We start from the raw sequence: 22,181 nt of genomic DNA on the forward strand, positions 1-22,181 counted from the left end.
ACTACTGTACTGTAGCCTACAGCGGTATGGTGGTGGATCAGTATAACTACTGTACTGTAGCCTACAGCGGTATGGTAGTGGATCAGAATAACTACTGTATTGTAGCCTACAGCGGTATGGTGGTGGATCAGTATAACTACTGTACTGTAGCCTACAGCGGTATGGTGGTGGATCAGTATAACTACTGTACTGTAGCCTACAGCGGTATGGTGGTGGATCAGAATAACTACTGTACTGTAGCCTACAGCGGCATGGTGGTGAATCAGAATAACTACTGTACTGTAGTCTACAGCGGTATGGTGGTGGATCAGAATAACTACTGTATTGTAGCCTACAGCGGTATGGTGGTGGATCAGAATAACTACTGTACTGTAGCCTACAGCGGTATGGTGGTGGATCAGAATAACTACTGTACTGTAGCCTACAGCGGTATGGTGGTGGATCAGAATAACTACTGTAGCCTACAGCGGTATGGTGGTGGATCAGAATAACTACTGTAGCCTACAGCGGTATGGTGGTGGATCAGTATAACTACTGTACTGTAGTCTACAGCGGTATGGTGGTGGATCAGAATAACTACTGTACTGTAGACTACAGTGCTATTCATTCAACAACCCTAACTTCATGTCCACATCCCGGTTCAACCCGAATCCTATAGCCTCAAACCTAACCCTAACCCTAATCCTAGCTCCAGCCACAACCACATCTCTAGCCGCAACCCAAACCCCATCTCTAGCCGCAACCCAAACCCTAACTCTCACAAGCCGCTACAAATCAACAGAGATGCATGACGCCAACACCATCATTAAGTTTGCCAATGACACGCCGGTGATAGGACAGATCACTGACAACGACGATGAGACAGCCTATAGGAGACCTGGCAGTGTGGTGCCAGGACAATAACCTCTCCCTCAACATCGTCAAGAAAAAATGAGCTGATCATAAACTACAGGAAATGGAGGACTGAGCACGCTCCCATTCACATGGAGCAGGTTGAGAGCTTTTAAGTTCCTTGTCGTCCACATCACTAAGAAATTAACATGTTCCACACACACCCACATAGTTGTGAAGAGGGCACTACGGCGCCTCTTCCCCAACGAGAGTCTGAAAAGGTTTGGCATGTGTTCTCAGATCCTCCAAAAGGTCGACAGCCTGCCCACTGACTGGTGCATCGCTTGGTACGGCAACTGCTCGGCACCCGACTGCAAGGCGCTACAGAGGGAAGTGTATACTACACAGTACATAACCGGGGCAAAGCTTCCTGCCATCCAGGACCTCTATACCAGGTGGTGTCAGAGGAAGGGCCCCAAAAATGGTCAAAGACTCCAACCACCCAAGTCATTTAGACAGTTCTCTCTGCCTCTGCACAGCAAGCGGTAGTGGTGCATCAGGTCTTGAACCAATGGGACCCTAAACAGCTTGACTTTACCCCTTCTGTACCTACAGTGCTCTCAGAAAATATGATTATCCCTAGACTTTTTCCACATTTTGTTAGGTTACAGCCTTACTCTAAAATGTATTATATTGTTTTTTTCCCCACACCAATCTTCACACAATACCCCATAATGACAAGAAAAACAGGATTAATTATTAAATTATTAAAAATTTATTAAAAATAAATAACGGTAATTTACATAAGTATTCAGACCCTTTACTCAGTTACTTTACTCTACCACCATGCTTCACTGTAGCGATGGTGCCAGGTTTCCTGCAGACGTAACGCTTGGCATTCAGGCCAAAGGTTTCAATCTTGGTTTCATCAGACCAGAGAATCGCATTTCTCATGGTCTGAGAGTCTTTAGGTGTCTTTTGGCAAACTCCAGGCAGGCTGTCATGTGCCGTTTACTGAGGAGTGGCTTCCATACCACAAAGGCCTGATTGGTGGAGTGCTGCAGAGATGGTTGTCCTTCTGAAAGGTTCTCCCATCTCCACAGAGGAACTCTGGATCTCTGTCAGTGACCATCGGTTTCTTGGTTACCTCCTGACCAAGGTCCTTCTCCCCCGATTGCTCAGTTTGGCCGGGCGGCCAGCTTTAGGAAGAGTCTTGGTGGTTCCAAACTTCTTCCATTTAAGAAATATGGAGGTTACTGTGTTCTTGGGTCCCATCAATGCTGTAGAAATGTTTTGGTACTCTTCCCCAGATCTATAACTCCAGATGTGGTTGACGGTTTGTTGAAAATGAGACCATCTATAAGAGTGACTATCTACAGTGAGTGTACAAAACATTAAGGACACCATCCTAATATTGTGTTACACTCAGAACAGCCTCAATTTGTCAGGCATGGAATAAAAGATATTGAAAGCGTCCACAGGAATTCTGTCCCATGTTAACTCCAATGCTTCCCACAGTTGTGTCAAGTTTGCTAGATGTCCTTTGTATGGTGGACCATTCTTGATACACACAGAAACTGTTGAGCTTGAAAAATCCAGCAGCGTTGCAGTTCTTGACACACTCAAACCGGTGTACCTGGTACCTACTACCATACCACGTTCAAAGGCACTTTTTTGTCTTGCCCATTCACCCTCAATGGCAGACATACACAATCCATGTCTCAAGACTTAAAAATCCTTCTTTAACCCGTCTCCTCCCCTTCATCTAAACGGATTGAAGGCTACTTGTAAGAGGGGAGGCTTAGGGTGGGAGGCTACTTGGAAGAGGGGAGGCTTAGGGTGGGAGGCTACTTGTAAGTGGGGAGGGGTGGGAGGCTACTTGTAAGAGGGGAGGCTTAGGGTGGGAGGCTACTTGCAAGAGGGGAGGCTTAGGGTGGGTGACTACTTGTAAGTGGGGAGGCTTAGGTGGGTGGGAGGCTTAAGAGGGGAGGCTTAGGGTGGGAGGCTTAAGTGGGGAGGGGGTGGGCTTAGGGTGGGAGGACTACTTGTAAGTGGGGAGGCTTAGGGTGGGAGGCTACTTGTAAGTGGGGAGGCTTAGGGTGGGAGGCTACTTGTAAGTGGGGAGGCTTAGGGTGGGAGGCTACTTGTAAGTGGGGAGGCTTAGGGTGGGAGGCTACTTGTAAGTGGGGTGGCTTAGGGTGGGAGGCTTAGGAAAGTAGCATGAAGCTCATCACCGTGCCCTTTCACCAACCCATTAAATCACAACTTATTTCATCTGTAGCCTGATAAACTGCCTTCCCGATTCGTGAGAGGACCACACAACATATCATTACAAATACAACAGAGCTCTGAACTGAAGAAATATTTATTCCGCTTTTCTTCTATAGTAGAAAGTCAACGTACATTTGAGGTCATTTTCAACATTACAACTGTTTTGGTATCCCCCCAAATCAAATCAAATCAAATCAAATGTATTTATATAGCCCTTCGTACATCAGCTGATATCTCAAAGTGCTGTACAGAAACCCAGCCTAAAACCCCAAACAGCAAGCAATGCAGGTGTAGAAGCACGGTGGCTAGGAAAAACTCCTAGAAAAGCCAAAACCTAGGAAGAAACCTAGAGAGGAACCAGGCTATGTGGGGTGGCCAGTCCTCTTCTGGCTGTGCCGGGTAGAGATTATAACAGAACATGGCCAAGATGTTCAAATGTTCATAAATGACCAGCATGGTCGAATAATAATAAGGCAGAACAGTTGAAACTGGAGCAGCAGCACGGCCAGGTGGACTGGGGACAGCAAGGAGTCATCATGTCAAGTAGTCCTGGGGCATGGTCCTAGGGCTCAGGTCAGTTGAAACTGGAGCAGCAGCACGGCCAGGTGGACTGGGGACAGCAAGGAGTCATCATGTCAGGTAGTCCTGGGGCATGGTCCTAGGGCTCAGGTCCTCCGAGAGAGAGAAGGAGAGAATTAGAGAACGCACACTTAGATTCACACAGGACACCGAATTGGACAGGAGAAGTACTCCAGATATAACAAACTGACCCCAGCCCCCCGACACATAAACTACTGCAGCATAAATACTGGAGGCTGAGACAGGAGGGGTCAGGAGACACTGTGGCCCCACCCGAGGACACCCCCGGACAGGGCCAAACAGGAAGGATATAACCCCACCCACTTTGCCAAAGCACAGCCCCCACACCACTGGAGGGATATCTTCAACCACCAACTTACCATCCTGAGACAAAGCTGAGTATAGCCCGCAAAGATCTCCGCCACGGCACAACCCAAGGGGGGGCGCCAACCCAGACAGGATGACCACATCAGTGAATCAACCCACTCAGGTGACGCACCCCCTCCAGGGACGGCATGAGAGAGCCCCAGCAAGCCAGTGACTCAGCCCCTGTAACAGGGTTAGAGGCAGAGAATCCCAGTGGAAAGAGGGGAACCGGCCAGGCAGAGACAGCAAGGGTGGTTCGTTGCTCCAGAGCCTTTCCGTTCACCTTCCCACTCCTGGGCCAGACTACACTCAATCATATGACCCACTGAAGAGATGAGTCTTCAGTAAAGACTTAAAGGTTGAGACCGAGTTTGCGTCTCTGACATGGGTAGGCAGACCGTTCCATAAAAATGGAGCTCTATAGGAGAAAGCCCTGCCTCCAGCTGTTTGCTTAGAAATTCTAGGGACAATTAGGAGGCCTGCGTCTTGTGACCGTAGCGTACGTGTAGGTATGTACGGCAGGACCAAATCAGAGAGATAGGTAGGAGCAAGCCCATGCAATGCTTTGTAGGTTAGCAGTAAAACCTTGAAATCAGCCCTTGCTTTGACAGGAAGCCAGTGTAGGGAGGCTAGCACTGGAGTAATATGATCAAATTTTTTGGTTCTAGTCAGGATTCTAGCAGCCGTATTTAGCACTAACTGAAGTTTATTTAGTGCTTTATCCGGGTAGCCGGAAAGTAGAGCATTGCAGTAGTCCAACCTAGAAGCGACAAAAGCATGGATTAATTTTTCTGCATCATTTTTGGACAGAAAGTTTCTGATTTTTGCAATGTTACGTAGATGGAAAAAAGCTGTCCTTGAAATGGTCTTGATATGTTCTTCAAAAGAGAGATCAGGGTCCAGAGTAACGCCGAGGTCCTTCACAGTTTTATTTGAGATGACTGTACAACCATTAAGATTAATTGTCAGATTCAACAGAAGATCTCTTTGTTTCTTGGGACCTAGAACAAGCATCTCTGTTTTATCCGAGTTTAAAAGTAGAAAGTTTGCTGCCATCCACTTCCTTATGTCTGAAACACATGCTTCTAGCGAGGGCAATTTTGGGGCTTCACCATGTTTCATTGAAATGTACAGCTGTGTATCATCCGCATAGCAGTGAAAGTTAACATTATGTTTTCGAATAACATCCCCAAGAGGTAAAATATAGTGAAAACAACAAATGTGCCCAAATCATGCACAGCAATAATTCTCTGTACATCACTCAGATGGAACTTTACAACAAAACATTTGCATTGTTGCAAAAACAAAATGACAAATAGAAGAATCATAAAGAGTATAATATATATAGAGTATAATATATATAGAGTATAATATATATAGAGTATAATATATATATATATATAGAGTATAATATATATAGAGTATAATATATATAGAGTATAATATAGAGTATAATATAGAGTATAATATATATAGAGTATAATATATATAGAGTATAATATATATATTATACAGTGCATTCTGAAAGTATTCATACCCATTGACTTTTTCCACATTTTGTTATGTTAGAGCCTTAATTAAATGAATGTTTTTCCCCAGAAAAATCTACACACAATACCCCATAATGACAAAGCGAAACCTGATTTTTAGTAGCCACACCTCAGCAAATGGCATGACAGCCCGCTTGGAGTTTGCCAAAGGGCACTTAAAGGACTCTGACTGTGAGAAACAAGATTCTCTGGCCTGATGAAACCAAGATTGAACTCTTTGGCCTAAATGCCAAGCGTCATGTCTGGAGGAAACCTAGCACCATCCCTACGGTGAAGCATGGTGGTGGCAGCAACATACTGTGGGGATGTTTTTAGGGACTGGAAGACTAGTCAGTATTGAAGGAAAGATGAACGGAGCAAAGTACAGAGAGATCTTTGATGAAAACCTGCTCTAGAGCGCTCAGGACCTCAGACTGGGGCGAAGGTTCACCTTCCAACAGGACAACGACCCTAAGCACACCGCAAAGACAACGCACGAGTGGCTTCGGGACATGTCTCTCAACTTCCTTTAGTGACCCAGCCTGAGCCCAGATTTGAACCTGATCGAACATCTTTGGAAAGACCTGAAAATAGCTGTGTATCGACGCTCCCCATTCAACCTGACAGAGGTTGAGAGGATCTGCAGAGAAGAATGGGAGAAAGTCCCTAAATACAGGTGTGCCTTGTGGCGCCAAGAACACTCGATGCTGTGCTCACTGCCAAAGGTGCATCAACAAAGTACTGAGTAATGGGCCAAGATACTTACGTAAATGTAATATTTATTTTTTTACATTAATTATTACTATAACAACCTGATTTTGTAACGTCACAAAATGTGGAAATGTCAATGGATCTAAATACTCTCCGAAGGCACTGTATGTATGCATGCAGGTATGTATGTACAAAAGTATTCATCCCCTTTGGTTTTTTTCCTATTTTGTTGCATTATAATGTGTCATTTAAATTGACTTCTATTTGAATTTCATGTAATGGACATAACACAAAATAGTCCAAATTGGTGAAGTAATTTATTTTTATTTTTTTGAATCGGGAAAAAAAAAAAGATGTATGAAGCCTTTGCTGTGAAATAATAATAATAAAACATTCATAAAAAGTAAAACATGGTGCGTGCTTATTTATTCACCCCCTTTGCTGTGAAGCCCCTAAATAAGATCTGGTGCAACCAATTACCTTCAGAAGTCACACAATTAGTTACATAAAGTCCACCTGTGTGCAATCTAAGTGTCACATGATCAGTCACCTGTTCTGAAAGGCACTAGAGTCTGCAACACCACTAAGCAAGCAGCACAACCAAGCAAGCGGCATAATGAAGACCAAGGAGCTCTCCAAACAGGTCAGGGACATAGTTGTGGAGAAGTACAGATCAGGGTTGGGTTATAAAAAACATAGACATTTTGAACATCCCAAGGGGCACCATTAAATCCATTCTTAAAAAATATGGCATCACAATAAACCTGCCAAGAGAGGGCCACCACCAAAACTCACACATCAGGCAAGGAGGGCATTAATCACAGAGGCAACAAAGATAACACTGAAGGAGCTGCAAAGCTCCACAGCGGAGATTGGTGTATCTGTCCATAGGACCTCTTTAAGCCGTACACTCCAAAGAGCCGGGCTTTACGGAAGAGTGGCCAGGAAAAAAAGCCATTGCTTAAAGAAAACAATAAGCAAACATGTTTGGTGTTCGCCAAAAGGCATGTGGGATTCTCCCCAAACATATGGAAGAAGGTACTCTGGTCAGATGAGACTAAAATTTAGCTTTTTCGCCATCAAGGAAAATGCTATGTCTGGCGCAAACCCAACACTTCTCATCACCCCGAGAACATCGTCCCCACATCATGTTGTGGGGATGTTTTTCATCGGCAAGGACTGGGAAACTTGTTAGAATTGAAGGAATGATGGATGGCGCTAAATACAGGGAAATTCTTGAGGGAAACCTGTTTCAGTCTTCCAGAGATTTGAGACTGAGATGGAGGTTCACCTTACAGCAGGACAATGACCCTAAGCATACTGCCAAAGCAACACTTGAGTGGTTTAAGGGAAAACATTTAAATGTCTTGGAATGACCAAAGACCAGACTTCAATCCAATTGAGAATTTTTGGTCTGACTTAAATATTGCTTTACACCAGCAGAACCCATCTAACTTGGAAGGAGCAGTGTTTCCTTGAAGATTGGACAACAAAATGCCAGTGTCTAGATGTGCCAAGCTTATAGAGACATACCCCAAGAAACTTGCAGCTGTAATTGCTGCAGAAGGTGGCTCTAGAAAGTATTGACTTTGAGGGGGTGAATAGTTATGCACACTCAAGTTTTGTTTTGTCTTATTTCTTGTTTGTTTCATAATAAAAAATATTTAGCATCTTCAACGTGGTAGGCACACACACACAACCTTTCAATAGTTTGGGGTTACTTAGAAATGTCCCTGTTTTTGAAAGAAAAGCTATTTTTTGTCCATTAAAATTACATCAGCAATTGATCAGAAATACAGTGCAGACAGTGTTGTAAATGACTATTGTAGCTGGAAACGGCCGATTTTGTAATGGAATATCTACATAGGTGAACAGAGGCCCATTGTCAGCAACCATCACTACTGTGTTCCAATGGCACGTTGTGTTAGCTAATCCAGGTTTATCATTGTATAAGGCTAATTGATCATTAGAAAACCCTTTTGCAATTAAGTTAGCACAGCTGAAAACTGTTGTCCTGATTAAAGAAGCAATAAAACTGGCCTTTAGACTGGTTGAGTATCTGGAGCATCAGCATTTGTGGGTTCGATTACAGGCTCAAAATGGCCAGAAACAAATAACTTTCTACTGAAACGCTTCAGGAGTGATGGTTGCTGATAATGGGCCTCTGTACGCCTATGTAGATATTCCTTTTTAAAAAAGCTATATAAAATATCATCCGTTTCCAGCTACAGTCGTTTACAACATTAACAATGTCTACACTGTTTTTTTTAATCAATTTGATACAATTTTAAATGGACGAAAATGTTTTGTTTTTCTTTCAAAAATAAAAAATAAGGACGTTTCTAAGTGACCCCAAACCTTTGAACGGTAATGTATATCAAACAACCCCCCCACAGAGTGGTCATGCTCTCTCTCTTCAGATGTGGCAGTCTGAATACTCCAACCATGGCCTTATTCTAGAGGAGAAAGAAGCATTGGCAGCTTCTGGTCGTAGTAAATCGTTTGAGAGCGCTTTTGTCTCTACATTTAACATGGACAGAGAAGGGGGTTGGCAAAGCTAGGAGAAGAGAGGAGTTTGGTCACACACACACAAACAGCGAGACGGTGCGGGAAAGAGACAGCAATGAAGACACCATTTTGTTTGTGGCGGGATTGAGTTTTGGGCTGTAAATAACATGTACTCTTCTCTTTGGCAAGTTGTAATAATTGGGTCAATATAATAGGAGTTAAAGGGAGATTCAAAGATGGAATTTCTGATTTAGACAGGACCAGTTATTGACGAACATATAGACAAGCAGACAGACTAGCGTCTTTCTTTATTCAGCACATAGAAATAACAGACATGTTTTATCCTGCCTCACATTTCATGCTTTTTTCTCCCTTTCCCTTTATTTTAATACAAAGACAAATAGTACAAGAAGGCTGAATGAAGTCACAATGACAAATCAACTCCTGTCCCTTTTTTTTTCGAGGTCGCACAGTTGTTCATTTCATATGTGCTGCAAATATGTATATGTCACAATAGCAAGAGTTACAGTACATGTGACAAAATGCTATTTATTACAACGCTCTAAATGGCTATTGATCCAATTATTGCCATAATTTGCAGTTGTGCTGTTGGCAAATGGATGACTGATGACTCCTTTAAGGGCATCTCATCCATTCATTCAATCCAACATTTATGTATACAGTACATGTGTGTGCAGATCAGAACGACCTATTATTTCTGTGATATATGGTAATTACGCAACGGTTAGATTGAATGGTTTATAGCTAGCAAACATTTATTAATGTTAGTCACAACTCATCTTCCTATTGTATGCACAGCAAGAGAGGCACGGTGTAGTCACACTTATGGCATCCAGGCAGCACTGATTGGACGGGATGAGAACAGAGGCTGTTGCTTTGGCAACATGGTTTCCACACCATGAAATGTAGCACCTTTGTTGTGGGATGGCCGAGGTGCCCAGGCTTTCAGTCGTTTCTTCTTTCATGCATGAAAACAGTAATCCTACTCAGAGCCTCACAACTCTTTCTTTCAGGGATGGTTGTTTTCTACGTTCAGCCTTGTGTATATTTATATTAAAAAAATAAATTAAAAAAAAAAGATATTCAGAAATCCACAAGCATTTGATTATCAGAGTAAAAGTCTTTCACACTACCTGTCAGGTAACACCTCTGACATCATAAAACATGACTTTGTGGCTAATAATAACAACAACACATGTTTACAGAGAATGTCACAAATCATACAGACTATTGGGTCTTTAAGGTGCGTTTTGATCAGCTGATAATAAATAGATATACTAAATCATATATATTTTACTTTATGGTACATTAATGTACAGTACACATTCACGGTCATCCGTTCATTGGGCGGATGCCCCCCAATAAGTTATAATGATGAGGGGAAAAAAACCAAAAACATTTACATTTATTGAAGTTATTTCACTGCGTGTGAAGAGGGACATTAAGACTTTATCAGAAGAACCTCACAGTCTATAAAGTAAAGTTATTCTCTTACGGATAAGAAGAACCAGTATAGTTTTAACTTGACATTTGTTTTGATTTCATCTGTACACGACTGACACAATCCCCTGTGGATTACCATTTTGATTTACAATGATATTATAAATACTTCAACCTTCAATCTGGTGTAGAATGTTAAAGATTTTTATTTTATATATATGTGTTTACAGAGGAATAAATCCCCATTAAATAGAAAAGACATATACATGCATGAAAGACAAGCAAAAGATTTTCCTTATTTTCATCCTCAGTCCAATGATTTGGATGGTGTCGGTCCAATAGCGGTGGGTACTGGTTCCACCAGTGCTTGGCCTGGGAACTTCCCAGTAGTGTGAAAGTACCAGGTGAGAGAGGCAGGAAGGAACGGAAGATAGAGGATAGACAAGGCTTTCCCTTGGTGGATTTGGGGGGGGGGGGGGGGTAGACTGGCAAGCGCCGGAGGAGAGGGGAATGTTGTGGTGGGTTAGAGAGAGGGGGGGTGAGGGTTAGATAGAGGAGGGGTGAGGGTTAGATAGAGGAGGGGTGAGGGTTAGATAGAGGAGGGGTGAGGGTTAGATAGAGGAGGGGTGAGGGTTAGATAGAGGAGGGGTGAGGGTTAGATAGAGGAGGGGTGAGGGTTAGATAGAGGGGAGGGGTGAGGGTTAGAGTGACTGGTGAGGAGGGCGGATGATGAGGGATTGCAGAGGTGAAGTCTTATTGCAGCAGCAGCAAGCCGAGTCTGTGTCTGTCTGTCCCTTCTCACACTGTCGAAATCAATTTCGTAACTGTTCCCCCTTCAGAACTGTGGAACAAAGAGAAGGAGAAGCTTCCAGGTATCTACAGTATATAGGCACTCAGAGAAACAACAGTGGAGCAACACAACCACAGCCAAAAAAACTTGGCCAATCAACAGGCATTTAGTTTGGCCAATCAACAGGCATTTAGTTTGGCCAATCAACAGGCATTTAGTTTGGCCAATCAACAGGCATTTAGTTTGGCCAATTTTGGCGCAGGGTCCCATGCCTCAACAGGCATTTAGTTTCTCAACAGGCATTTACAATCCTTTCATCCATTCATGATGAGCATTTATTTGAATATCATAGTACTTCATCAACAGGCATTTAGTTAAGATCAATCCATTTTTTATATATCTGAACAATCCTTTCATCCATTCAGGGAAAGGATCTCCTTTTATATATCTGGGGAAAGGTTAAGACCGCAAAATGCTAATTTCATGTCTTCAATCTAATTTCTCTGATATGCTACAACAAATGAACTGACAGCCTTTTCACATTCAACGCTTACTGCAGACCGGAGTTCAAATAGCATAGAAAACACCTGCTATATGGACCCAGGTCTTGTATACGGCAGGGTAGCCTAGTGGTTAGAGCGTTGGACTAGTAACCGGAAGTTCAAACCCCTGAGCTGACAAGCTACAAATCTGTCGTTCTGCCCCTGAACAGGCAGTTAACCCACTGTTCCTAGGCCGTCATTGAAAATAAGAATTTGTTCTTAACTGACTTGCCTAGTTAAATAAAGGTAAAACAAATAAAATACTGTAGCCTATATACATGGACACAGAGCACGGTGTGGGCAGCAGCGCAGAAGGGATAGTAACAATACTAAGTAGCTAGGAGGGGAGTGTTCAAGCCTGGTGCTTTTCCCTGAAATCAAATGTACAATAGCCTAAATGACACGTAACGATAAAAAGCAAAAGGAAAACTAAAGCAACAAACATGTTTCAAAGTAATAGGATAAAACACTGAGGAAAAATAGGAACGGCCCCCTAGGAACAGCCCCCTAGGAACAGCCCCCTAGGAACAGCCCCCTAGGAAGAGCATAAGGTGATTCCCATTGGTCCAACATGGGTTGAGGTGGACCAACATTGGGTTTTTGGGCAAACCAACCTTTCTGTCCCACATAATCATGACAACATAGGTCTCGTCATCAGGGGGGGGGGGAAATGGAAACACACCAAAAATAAACCATTAAAATGATATGGCAATTAACACAACAAAAACCTGATATGTCCTTGTTCGATAGTTTATGTTGGAGCTCCTATCAGGGGGATACTTAAAGACACTAATTACGTGTAGTGTTTGCAAGTCCATGAAATCATATCCAATCCATCTAGTGCCACCCGGCCAAACCTCATCAATTCAGTATCACAACTGAGTATGTTTTTTTTTATCTATAGAGAAAAAATTAAGTGTGCCTTACCTCTTAGGAAAACGTTGCTCATACTGTTCAAGTCCTTGCTGTGGAGACAAAGAAAAAAACAAAACACTTTTCAGTCATCAAGTCCTTGGCACTTTTGTGTCACACTAGAAAGTTGACAACACATGATAATAGTACAGCTTGACTGGCAATCCACAACTCTATCAATTGAATTGCTGGAGATATTGTCAGTAGTAGTTTGTGGTCGTATCTGGCTTTGATTCAGCTTCAGAGTGTTCAATAGGTACATGTACAGGGTTGCAGGTGTGATTGCAGGGTACAGTGTTCAATAGTCACATGTACAGGGTTGCAGGTGTGATTGCAGGGTACAGTGTTCAATAGTCACATCACATGTACAGGGTTACAGGGTGTTTAATAGTCACATGTACAGGTGCAGGTGTGTGATTGATTGCAGGGTTGGGTACAGTGTTCAATGTACAGGGTTGCAGTCACATGTACAGTGGTCACATGTACAGGGTTGCAGGGTGCAGGGTACAGTGTTCAATAGTCACATGTACAGGGTTGCAGGTGTGATTGCAGGGTACAGTGTTCAATAGTCACATGTACAGGGTTGCAGGTGTGATTGCAGGGTACAGTGTTCAATAGTCACATGTACAGGGTTGCAGGTGTGATTGCAGGGAACAGTGAAAATCTTAGGCGCCGAGCTCCAAACATGCAGGACCAGTGAAATAAAACAAGGAAAATGTTTTAAAAAAAATAAAAAATAAATATATATATATATAAATAGCACTATATACACACACACATAACTGTAGTAGTGACAATTAAATACTGTAAATGTCCATTGGGATGGTTGAGGGGTAATTGGTATTTTATTAGGATCCCCATTAGCTGTTGTGAAAGTAGCAGCTACTCTTCCTGGGGTCCACACAAAACAGGAGACAATGCAGAACATTAATAAGACAAGAACAACTCAGGGACCGAACTACATTAAATCTAAAAATGGCCCACAGCCACACAAATATATATACACATAATATCTAGGTCAAGGCGAGGCGATGTACTGTGAGACGTTGTTTTATCTGTTTTTGAAACCAGGTTTGCTGTTCATTTGAGTAACATGAGATGGAAGGGAATTCTGTACAATAATGACTATATTTTTTTATTTATTTTACATTTATTTAACTAGGCATGTCAGTTAAGAACACATTCTTATTTACAAGGACGGCCTACCAAAAGGCCCCCTGTGGGGACGGGGTCTGGGATTGTAAATAAAACACATTATTAAATAAAAATATAGGAAAAAAACACACATCTCGACAATAGAGACACAACACTACATAAAAATAGACCTAAGATGACAACACAGCATGGCAAGTAACAACATGACAACAACATGGTAGCAACACAACATGGTAGCAACACAACATGACAACAACATGGTAGCAAAACAGGGTACAAACATTATTGGGCACAGACAACATCAAACAGCCAAAAGGTAGAGAGCCATTATATTGTGATCACAGTATTAGTATAAATGTGATCAATACATGTGGATGATCTTGTTCTTGTAGTCTTTCTAAACACCCTGGTAGGTTGATTAATAACCTGAACCAGGTTACATGCACTGCTTGCTGTGAGAAGCTTCCTCTTGAGCGGACATCTTGATATGAAAACTAGTCATCAACCACAAGTAGGGGGGGGGGGGGGTAACCATATGGGCAGTCAGACTAAATGACCATTTAGTCTGACTGCTTGGCACTTACAATGCCAAAAGTTAAAAATTCAAATCAAATCACTTCTTTTTTTTGTCACATGCTTCGATTACAACCTTACAGTGAAATGCTTACTTACAAGCCCTTAACCAACAATGCAGTTTTATGCCAAGAGTCATGGGTTAGATTCCTGCTGGGGCCACTTCAGAAAAATGGATGCACACGTGACAATAAATAGCTTTGGATAAAAGTGTCTGCTAAAAGTGAAAGTCACCCAGTAAAATACTACTTAAGTCAAAGTATAAAAGTAAGCATTCACAATGTAACGAGCACTTCGGGGAAAATGTACGGAGAAAAAAGCAGGAATGTAGTGAAGTAAAAGTACAAGTTCTCAAAAATGTAAATAGTATAGTAATGTACAGATAACCCCCCCCCCACCCCTAAAAAAAAATACACTTAAGTAGTGCTTTAAAGTATTTTTACTTAAGTACTTTACACCACTGCTAAATTGCTTATATAATTATTATATGATCAGTCATTTAAAGTGTTGACAGTTGCCAAACCAATATGAGCCAGTAGAGGGTGCCAGCTGAACACAGCAGTACAACCAGAGTGACACAGCTGTATAAAACTAACATAAAACGGTCTGTTCTAACTCTACCTTTTTCTATCCCTGGTATAATCTGAAGGGGAAAACAAGACCAAGAAGTTATGTGACAATCTGAGTAATTAGAGACTATTATCATGCCCACATACAGTACCTCTCCACCTCCCGCCTCCTCCTTCCCAAGCCCTGCAAAGGGTTGTGTTAAAAGGGTTTTGGTGTTACATAATGCAGCACTGCCCCCGCTCTCGCCTCAGCGACAATGTATGTGTGTGCAGGTCTCCAGTCAGCTGGGCTAGTCCCGTTATCAGCTGGGCTAGTCCCGTTATCAGCAGACTCCAGTCAGCTGGGCTAGTCCCGTTATCAGCTGGGCTAGTCCCGTTATCAGCAGACTCCAGTCAGCTGGGCTAGTCCCGTTATCAGCTGGGCTAGTCCCGTTATCAGCTGGGCTAGTCCCGTTATCAGCTGGGCTAGTCCCGTTATCAGCTGGGCTAGTCCCGTTATCAGCTGGGCTAGTCCCGTTATCAGCAGACTCCAGTCAGCTGGGCTAGTCCCGTTATCAGCAGACTCCAGTCAGCTGGGCTACTCCCGTTGTCAGCTGGGCTACTCCCGTTGTCAGCTGGGCTACTCCCGTTGTCAGCTGGGCTACTCCCGTTGTCAGCTGGGCTACTCCCGTTGTCAGCAGTCTCCAGTCACAATCACTTTCCTCAGTACTAGAAGCAGCAGAGCCGCAAGCAGACTCCTCTAATCTGGGCTCTGTCGTCTCTGCATGGCCCGTCACAAAACACAGACACACACACTCAGACAAACACACACACACTTAGTGTGTGAGGCAGAGGGGAACTGATCCCCTGTTTATGTAAGTTAATGGGCCACAACGTTGTGGGAAAACTGTGTTGAGTGCCAACGGGTACCTAAACACACAGCATGTCACACTGATGGTTTACTGCACAAGTCACCTAAGTCACTTGTGTTGATTGATTCCTCCTATATACAGTGGGGCAAGAAAGTATTTTGTCAGCCACCAATTGTGCAAGTTCTCCCACTTAAAAAGATGAGGCCTGTAATTTTCATCATAGGTACACTTCAACTATGACAGACAAAATGAGAGAAAAAAAATCCAGAAAATCACATTGTAGGATTTTTAATGAATTTATTTGCAAATTATGGTGGAAAATAAGTATTTGGTCACCTACAAACAAGCAAGATATCTGTAACTTCTTCTTTAAGAGGCTCCTCTGTCCTCCACTCGTTACCTGTATTAATAGCACCTGTTTGAACTTGTTATCAGTATAAAAGACACCTGTCCACAACCTCAAACAGTCACACTCCAAATTCCACTATGGCCAAGACCAAAGAGCTGTCAAAGGACACCAGAAACAAAATTGTAGACCTGCACCAGGCTGGGAAGACTGAATCTGCAATAGGTAAGCAGCTTGGTTTGAAGAAATCAACTGTGGGAGCAATTATTAGGAAATGGAAGACATACAAGACCACTGATAATCTCCCTCGATCTGGGGCTCCACCAAAGATCTCACCACGTGGGGTCAAAATGATCACAAGAACGGTGAGCAAAAATCACAGAACCACACGGGGGGACCTAGGGAATGACCTGCAGAGAGCTGGGACCAAAGTAACAAAGCCTATCATCAGTAACACACTACGCCGCCAGGGACTCAAATCCTGCAGTGCTAGATGTGTCCCCCTGCTTAAGCCAGCACATGTCCAGGCCCGTCAGAGCATTTGGATGATCCAGAAGAAGATTGGGAGACTGTCATATGGTCAGATGAAACCAAAATATAACTTTTTTGGAAAACTCAACTCCTCATGTTTGGAGGACAAAGAATGCTGAGTTGCATCCAAAGAACACCATACCTACTGTGAAGCATGGGGGTGGAAACATTATGCTTTGGGGCTGTTTTTCTGCAAAGGGACCAGGACGACTGATCCATGTAAAGGAAAGAATGAATGGGGCCATGTATCGTGAGATTTTGAGTGAAAACCTCCTTCCATCAGCAAGGGCATTGAAGATGAAATGTGGCTGGGTCTTTCAGCATGACAACGATCCCAAACACACCGCCCGGACAACGAAGGAGTGGCTTTGTAGGAAGCATTTCAAGGTCCTGGAGTGGCCTAGCCAGTCTCCCGATCTCAACCCCATAGAAAATCTTTGGAGGGAGTTGAAAGTCCATGTTGCCCAGCAACAGCCCCAAAACGTCACTGCTCTAGAGGAGATCTGCATGGAGGAATGGGCCAAAATACCAGCAACAGTGTGTGAAAACCTTGTGAAGACTTACAGAAAACGTTTGACCTCTGTCATTGCCAACAAAGGGTATAAAACTTTTATTGACCAAATACTTATTTTCCACCATAATTTGCCAATAAATTCATTAAAAATCCTACAATGTGATTTTCTGGATTTTTTTCTCATTTTGTCTGTCATAGTTGAAGTGGACCTGATGAAGATTACAGGCCTCTCATCTTTTTAAGTGGGAGAACTTGCACAATTGGTGGCTGACTAAATACTTTTTTGCCCCACTGTATATAAGGGCATAGCTAAATGCTCTGGTGTACATACAGTGTGTATGTGATCCTTTTAGGTGCAGTTAGTAAAGTATTGAAAAGAAAATGCCTTCACACTTTAAATGCTTTCAAAGTTTCATGGTTTGTGCATGTAAACCTCCTGTGTGAACATGTGTGTGTGAATTGAGAATGCCTCAAATTAAAATGTAATTTTTGAATTGAAGTAGTAAACAGGATACAGAATCGCAATTCGAAATTTCAATGAAAGGAAATAGAATTTCTACTGCCCGTTCTATTCTATAATAGGTGAAGTCAAATATACATATTGTACATAAAACATGTCGTTATGTACATTCAATATTTTCAAGACAAACTCAAATGAATGATCAAGGAGAACAAAAAAACTGTATGGAAATATTCAAATGTTATTATTTAATATCTGAAATGTTATTCAATATGGAGAAAATGCTACATTTCCCAGAACGCATTAGTTTATCCCTCAAGTTGATCCTGAGACCTTTAAAAAGTAACCAAAGAAATGAAATGGTTGGTGGAAATATTATTAGCTATTCTAAGCACTAAGGTTAAACAAGTAACTATAGGAACAATGTTTCCAGAGAAAAGTGATATATTCTTTGGTATCTGGAAGGGTGACCTGGCAGATTCAATTAAACTCTCATGTTCTATGACTGAGTGGAATTTACTTGAATTACACTTAATTAAATTCTACTTCCTGTCACTCAAACTCGAATTCAAATTCTACATCCTGTGGAGTGTGACCTATTCAATTTGAATTTCAATTCATGAGTTGAATGAGAGTCAATTCTACAATTCTGAGTTGAGCACAATCCTGGTATCTACGTGTGTTTGTTTGTGTGTGTAGTTGTTGTTGTTGTTGTTGACCTGTGAGAAGCCCGGCCCTGCCACGCTATATGGCCGTTGTTGCCGTCTACTGCTGTGTGCCATGGCTGCGCTCTGCATGCTCTGTGCCAGCAGGCGAGATGACATGCCGTAGTCTGGGGGAGGGACACCTGCCATGTCCTCTCTCTCCAACAGGTTCCCCGTGCTGCTGCTCTTACCATGGTGGAGACTGGTGACAGACACAGTCAGTTACACAGGGGACTGAAATGAAAACTATTTAGCTGAATAGTCAGTCAGTGTAAACTGGAGCCATGACGTAGGCCTAGATTCAATACGTATCGCGGAAGATCCGTGCTGCAGCACGACCGAAATGTAAAAGGCAATGTTTCCACATTTACACACTGCATTCATAATAACCGCTGCAAATGCCGGCTCAATCTGAAACTACCGTTACATTTTAAATGCGCTATAACTGGGACCTTCCGCGATATGGATTGGATCTAGCCCATAGTCAACCAGTCACACATTAAGAAAATATAAGAAAATTTAAAAAAAATCCAGAATTGAAAATAACTGATCTCACACATTGATAATGAACAAATTAGCTTCAGAGAGAGAATGGAGTAATTCTCTGTCTATTGAATAACAGATAAAGACCTGTTTCCTTACAAATACATCACACAATAGTGACAAAAAAAAAAGTAAAACGTACTTGTTGACTCGTAGTTTGTTGCTGTCAGTCTCGGGGATGACACGTGTGTAGGAGAAAGGGAACCAGCCACGCCTAATGAGAAAACAGTGGTTCAACAAATGAATCAGCAAACAGTGGTTCAACAGATGAATCAGCAAACAGTGGTTCAACAGATGAATCAGCAAACAGTGGTTCAACAGATGAATCAGCAAACAGTGGTTCAACAGATGAATCAGCAAACAGTGGTTCAACAGATGAATCAGCAAACAGTGGTTCAACAGATGAATCAGCAAACAGTGATTCAACAGATGAATCAGCAAACAGTGGTTCAACAGATGAATCAGCAAACAGTGATTCAACAGATGAATCAGCAGCACCTCGAGTCGGGATGCTTATGACGTCATATTTAAATGTAAAGATTCACACTAACTATAATAATATATACCATTTAGCACAGGCTTTTATCCAAAGCAACTTAAAGTCGTGAATACATACATTGTCACGTATGGTATATTTCAAGAGTCACGCTGTAACAACTGAGCGTAACTCATAGTGCTATAGACAAAAGGGAATGGAGTTAGGATGCTTACATGTTGTTCTTGTCGTTCTCTCCATAGTGCCATCCGTCGCGGGCCTCCGGGACCAACAGGGTGATGACATCTCCTTCAGAGAAGCTGAGCAAGGTGCTGTTGTCCCCCGCTGCATGGGAGAACACTGCCTGGACACGGGTACGTCCGTTCTTCTCCAGCCCTACAGCCATGGAGCTGGACCGGGGCAGGGTCCGGGTTTCTGGAACTGAGGAGATTTTAACTTTACCTTTTTATTTTATTTTTTTAAACAAACAGAGTTAATAGCTGGACGTTTCTACATGTTTCTCTACAGTTGTATCGTACCTTACTACTGGACATGAGCTTAACGAGATCTATAGGACTTATGACCAAATCTAGGGGTTGCCTTTACACTTCAATATTGCTGTGCCACAGAACTTCTGCAATGTAGTCCTCGGTCTTTAAGCAGATAACGGAGCCAAACCAGGTCACACAGGGCCTACTGTATATAGTACCTGCTGTGAGTATCTAATGTATTAGTATAATCCAACTCTCCAAAGTGACTTTAAATGCTTCCATTATTCTTAAAGCCTCTGTCCTTCACCCAATTTGAGTCTTTGTTTCTCCTTTTAAAATCACCGTCCTCTCCCTCCCTCTTATCCCCACGTGCTCTGCTCTGCTTTCATTGAGACCACAGCTCTCTAAGTGCCAGGTTATACACTATGATGGAAGAGAGAGATATTTAATAGTAGATATGAAGAAAAGAGCCGATAGAGGGAACAAGAACAACACCCACTGCACAGCATTCAGCTCCTTCACAAGCATGAAGTCAATGGCACATTCTTAAAAAAAAGGTCACAACCAAGCCATTCACAAACTATTGTTCGTAATTCCAATCCTGGGTCACTCTAAGAGACAAGGTCTCTGTGACGGAGGTAGCATTCATAAAGCACACTAGTGATGTATTCTGTAATATTCTTACTTGACTGCCTATATAGCGGTATACCATTGAGCCCCCATAATGCATTGGTCTTCACAGTAGTGCTCTATTGACGATTTTTTTGTACTGTAAATGTTCATTGATGTGCTACAGTGTAGCTATTGTACATATGATTATGTTGCCCAACTTTTGAGGGCCTCAAGATGCCCCGCCACTATCCTGGTCCTCCTTACCCATGGTGGTGTTGCTCTTGGCTGGGGCGTTCTTACGTACAGGCAGGGTGTTGGAGTAGACCTCACTGCCCTGTCTGTGGGGCTGGGAAAGGTGCTGGGCCTGGGAGGAGGCCTGGGCCTGAGCCTGGGCCTGAGCCTGGGCCTGAGCCTGGGCCTGAGCCTGGGCCATCTTCCCTTCCATCCAGTGTTGGTAGTCCTCCCCTCCTCCCCCTCCTGCTCCTCCGTGGGCCCCTGTCGTTCCATTCATCATGGGCATCCCTCCATCCACTCCTCCTGGTCCCATTATACGCTGTAGGGAGGAAGGAAGGAAGGAAGGAAGGAAGGAAGGAAGGAAGGAAGGAAGGCATGTGCTGATGTGTTAGTTAGCATACTCATTAGGCACCATTCTTCCATCACAGAAAAGCATTATATAATGTGAATCTCATCACTACTAACGAGAGGGAGATTATGCTGTTGGAAATGGGCCAGGTTGTGTTGATTAAAGGTGGACTCAGCGATATGATGTAGAAAGTAAATCAGCAAAGTGGGTCAATTTCTGCAACAACTAAGAGCATTAAAGTGCGACGCTCAACCACTCCGCTGTTTTGGTCCCATGGCACCACATTGTAAAAGTGCAACCCATGCACAAGTTGTGCATCTCGTAAAATTTGCAATATCTGCTGTGTTGCCCGTGACAACATCATTTAGCTTCCTATAAGAGATCAATCAACTATAACGGAACAACTAAGCAGCGCCACAGCCACAAAACATCCCAACCGCCAGTCTTGAATGTGAATGGACCCAAGTTGTTTGTTGTTGAAAGACACTTTTCAATACACATCACAAAACAGAATGATAAAGGACAGTGAGAGATGCTGTGGGATCTGTGTGAAGATCCCATCCACTTTCAATGTGTTTCTGTGGGCTGTGTGAAGATCCCATCCACTTCAATGTGTTTCTACTCTGAGAATGAAACACAATAAGAATAATCTGCTCTTCCTTCCTCCCTCTAAGGCAGCCTCCTTTTTCCCCCCGCTAAAATTGGTCTTTTGACCAATCAGATCAGCTCTGAAAAAAATCTGATGTGAAAAGATCTGATATTGGTCAAAATACCAATTAGTGAAAGAAAAATATCAGAATCTGGCTGCCTGTGTAAACACGGCCTTAGAGGCTTCCTCAAAGATGTTACTGCAATTCACACACACGAACGCCAGGCACACACACGCACAAAAACGCCAGGCACACACACGCACAAAAACGCCAGGCACACACACGCACAAAAACGCCAGGCACACACACACAAAAACGCCAGGCACACACACACAAAAACGCCAGGCACACACACACAAAAACGCCAGGCACACACACACAAAAACGCCAGGCACACACACACACGAACGGCAGGCACACACACGAACGGCAGGCACACACACGAACGGCAGGCACACACACGAACGCCAGGCACACACACGAACGCCAGGCACACACACGAACGCCAGGCACACACACGAACGCCAGGCACACACACGAACGCCAGGCACACACACGAACGCCAGGCACACACACGAACGCCAGGCACACACACGAACGCCAGGCACACACACACACACACAC

The 22,181-nt window shown here is 43.1% G+C and overlaps 1 protein-coding gene across 2 annotated transcripts in view; it reads right to left on the reverse strand.

Moving 5' to 3' along the window:
- Positions 1 to 10,569: 10,569 nt before the first annotated feature.
- The window catches only part of LOC135523399 (brain-specific angiogenesis inhibitor 1-associated protein 2-like), a 95,720-nt gene continuing 84,108 nt past the window's right edge, over positions 10,570 to 22,181 (reverse strand). For both annotated transcript variants that reach the window (XM_064950043.1, XM_064950042.1), the window contains 6 exons: positions 20,589 to 20,877; positions 19,458 to 19,662; positions 18,889 to 18,960; positions 18,219 to 18,405; positions 12,516 to 12,553; positions 10,570 to 11,097 (listed from right to left, as the gene is read on the reverse strand). In XM_064950043.1, coding sequence (XP_064806115.1) covers positions 11,055 to 11,097; positions 12,516 to 12,553; positions 18,219 to 18,405; positions 18,889 to 18,960; positions 19,458 to 19,662; positions 20,589 to 20,877 — 834 coding nt within the window. In that variant the 3' untranslated portion in view covers positions 10,570 to 11,054. The remainder of the gene's footprint in view (positions 11,098 to 12,515; positions 12,554 to 18,218; positions 18,406 to 18,888; positions 18,961 to 19,457; positions 19,663 to 20,588; positions 20,878 to 22,181) is intronic.

Source organism: Oncorhynchus masou, chromosome 31, assembly GCF_036934945.1.
Source record: "Oncorhynchus masou masou isolate Uvic2021 chromosome 31, UVic_Omas_1.1, whole genome shotgun sequence".
NCBI lineage: Eukaryota > Metazoa > Chordata > Actinopteri > Salmoniformes > Salmonidae > Oncorhynchus > Oncorhynchus masou.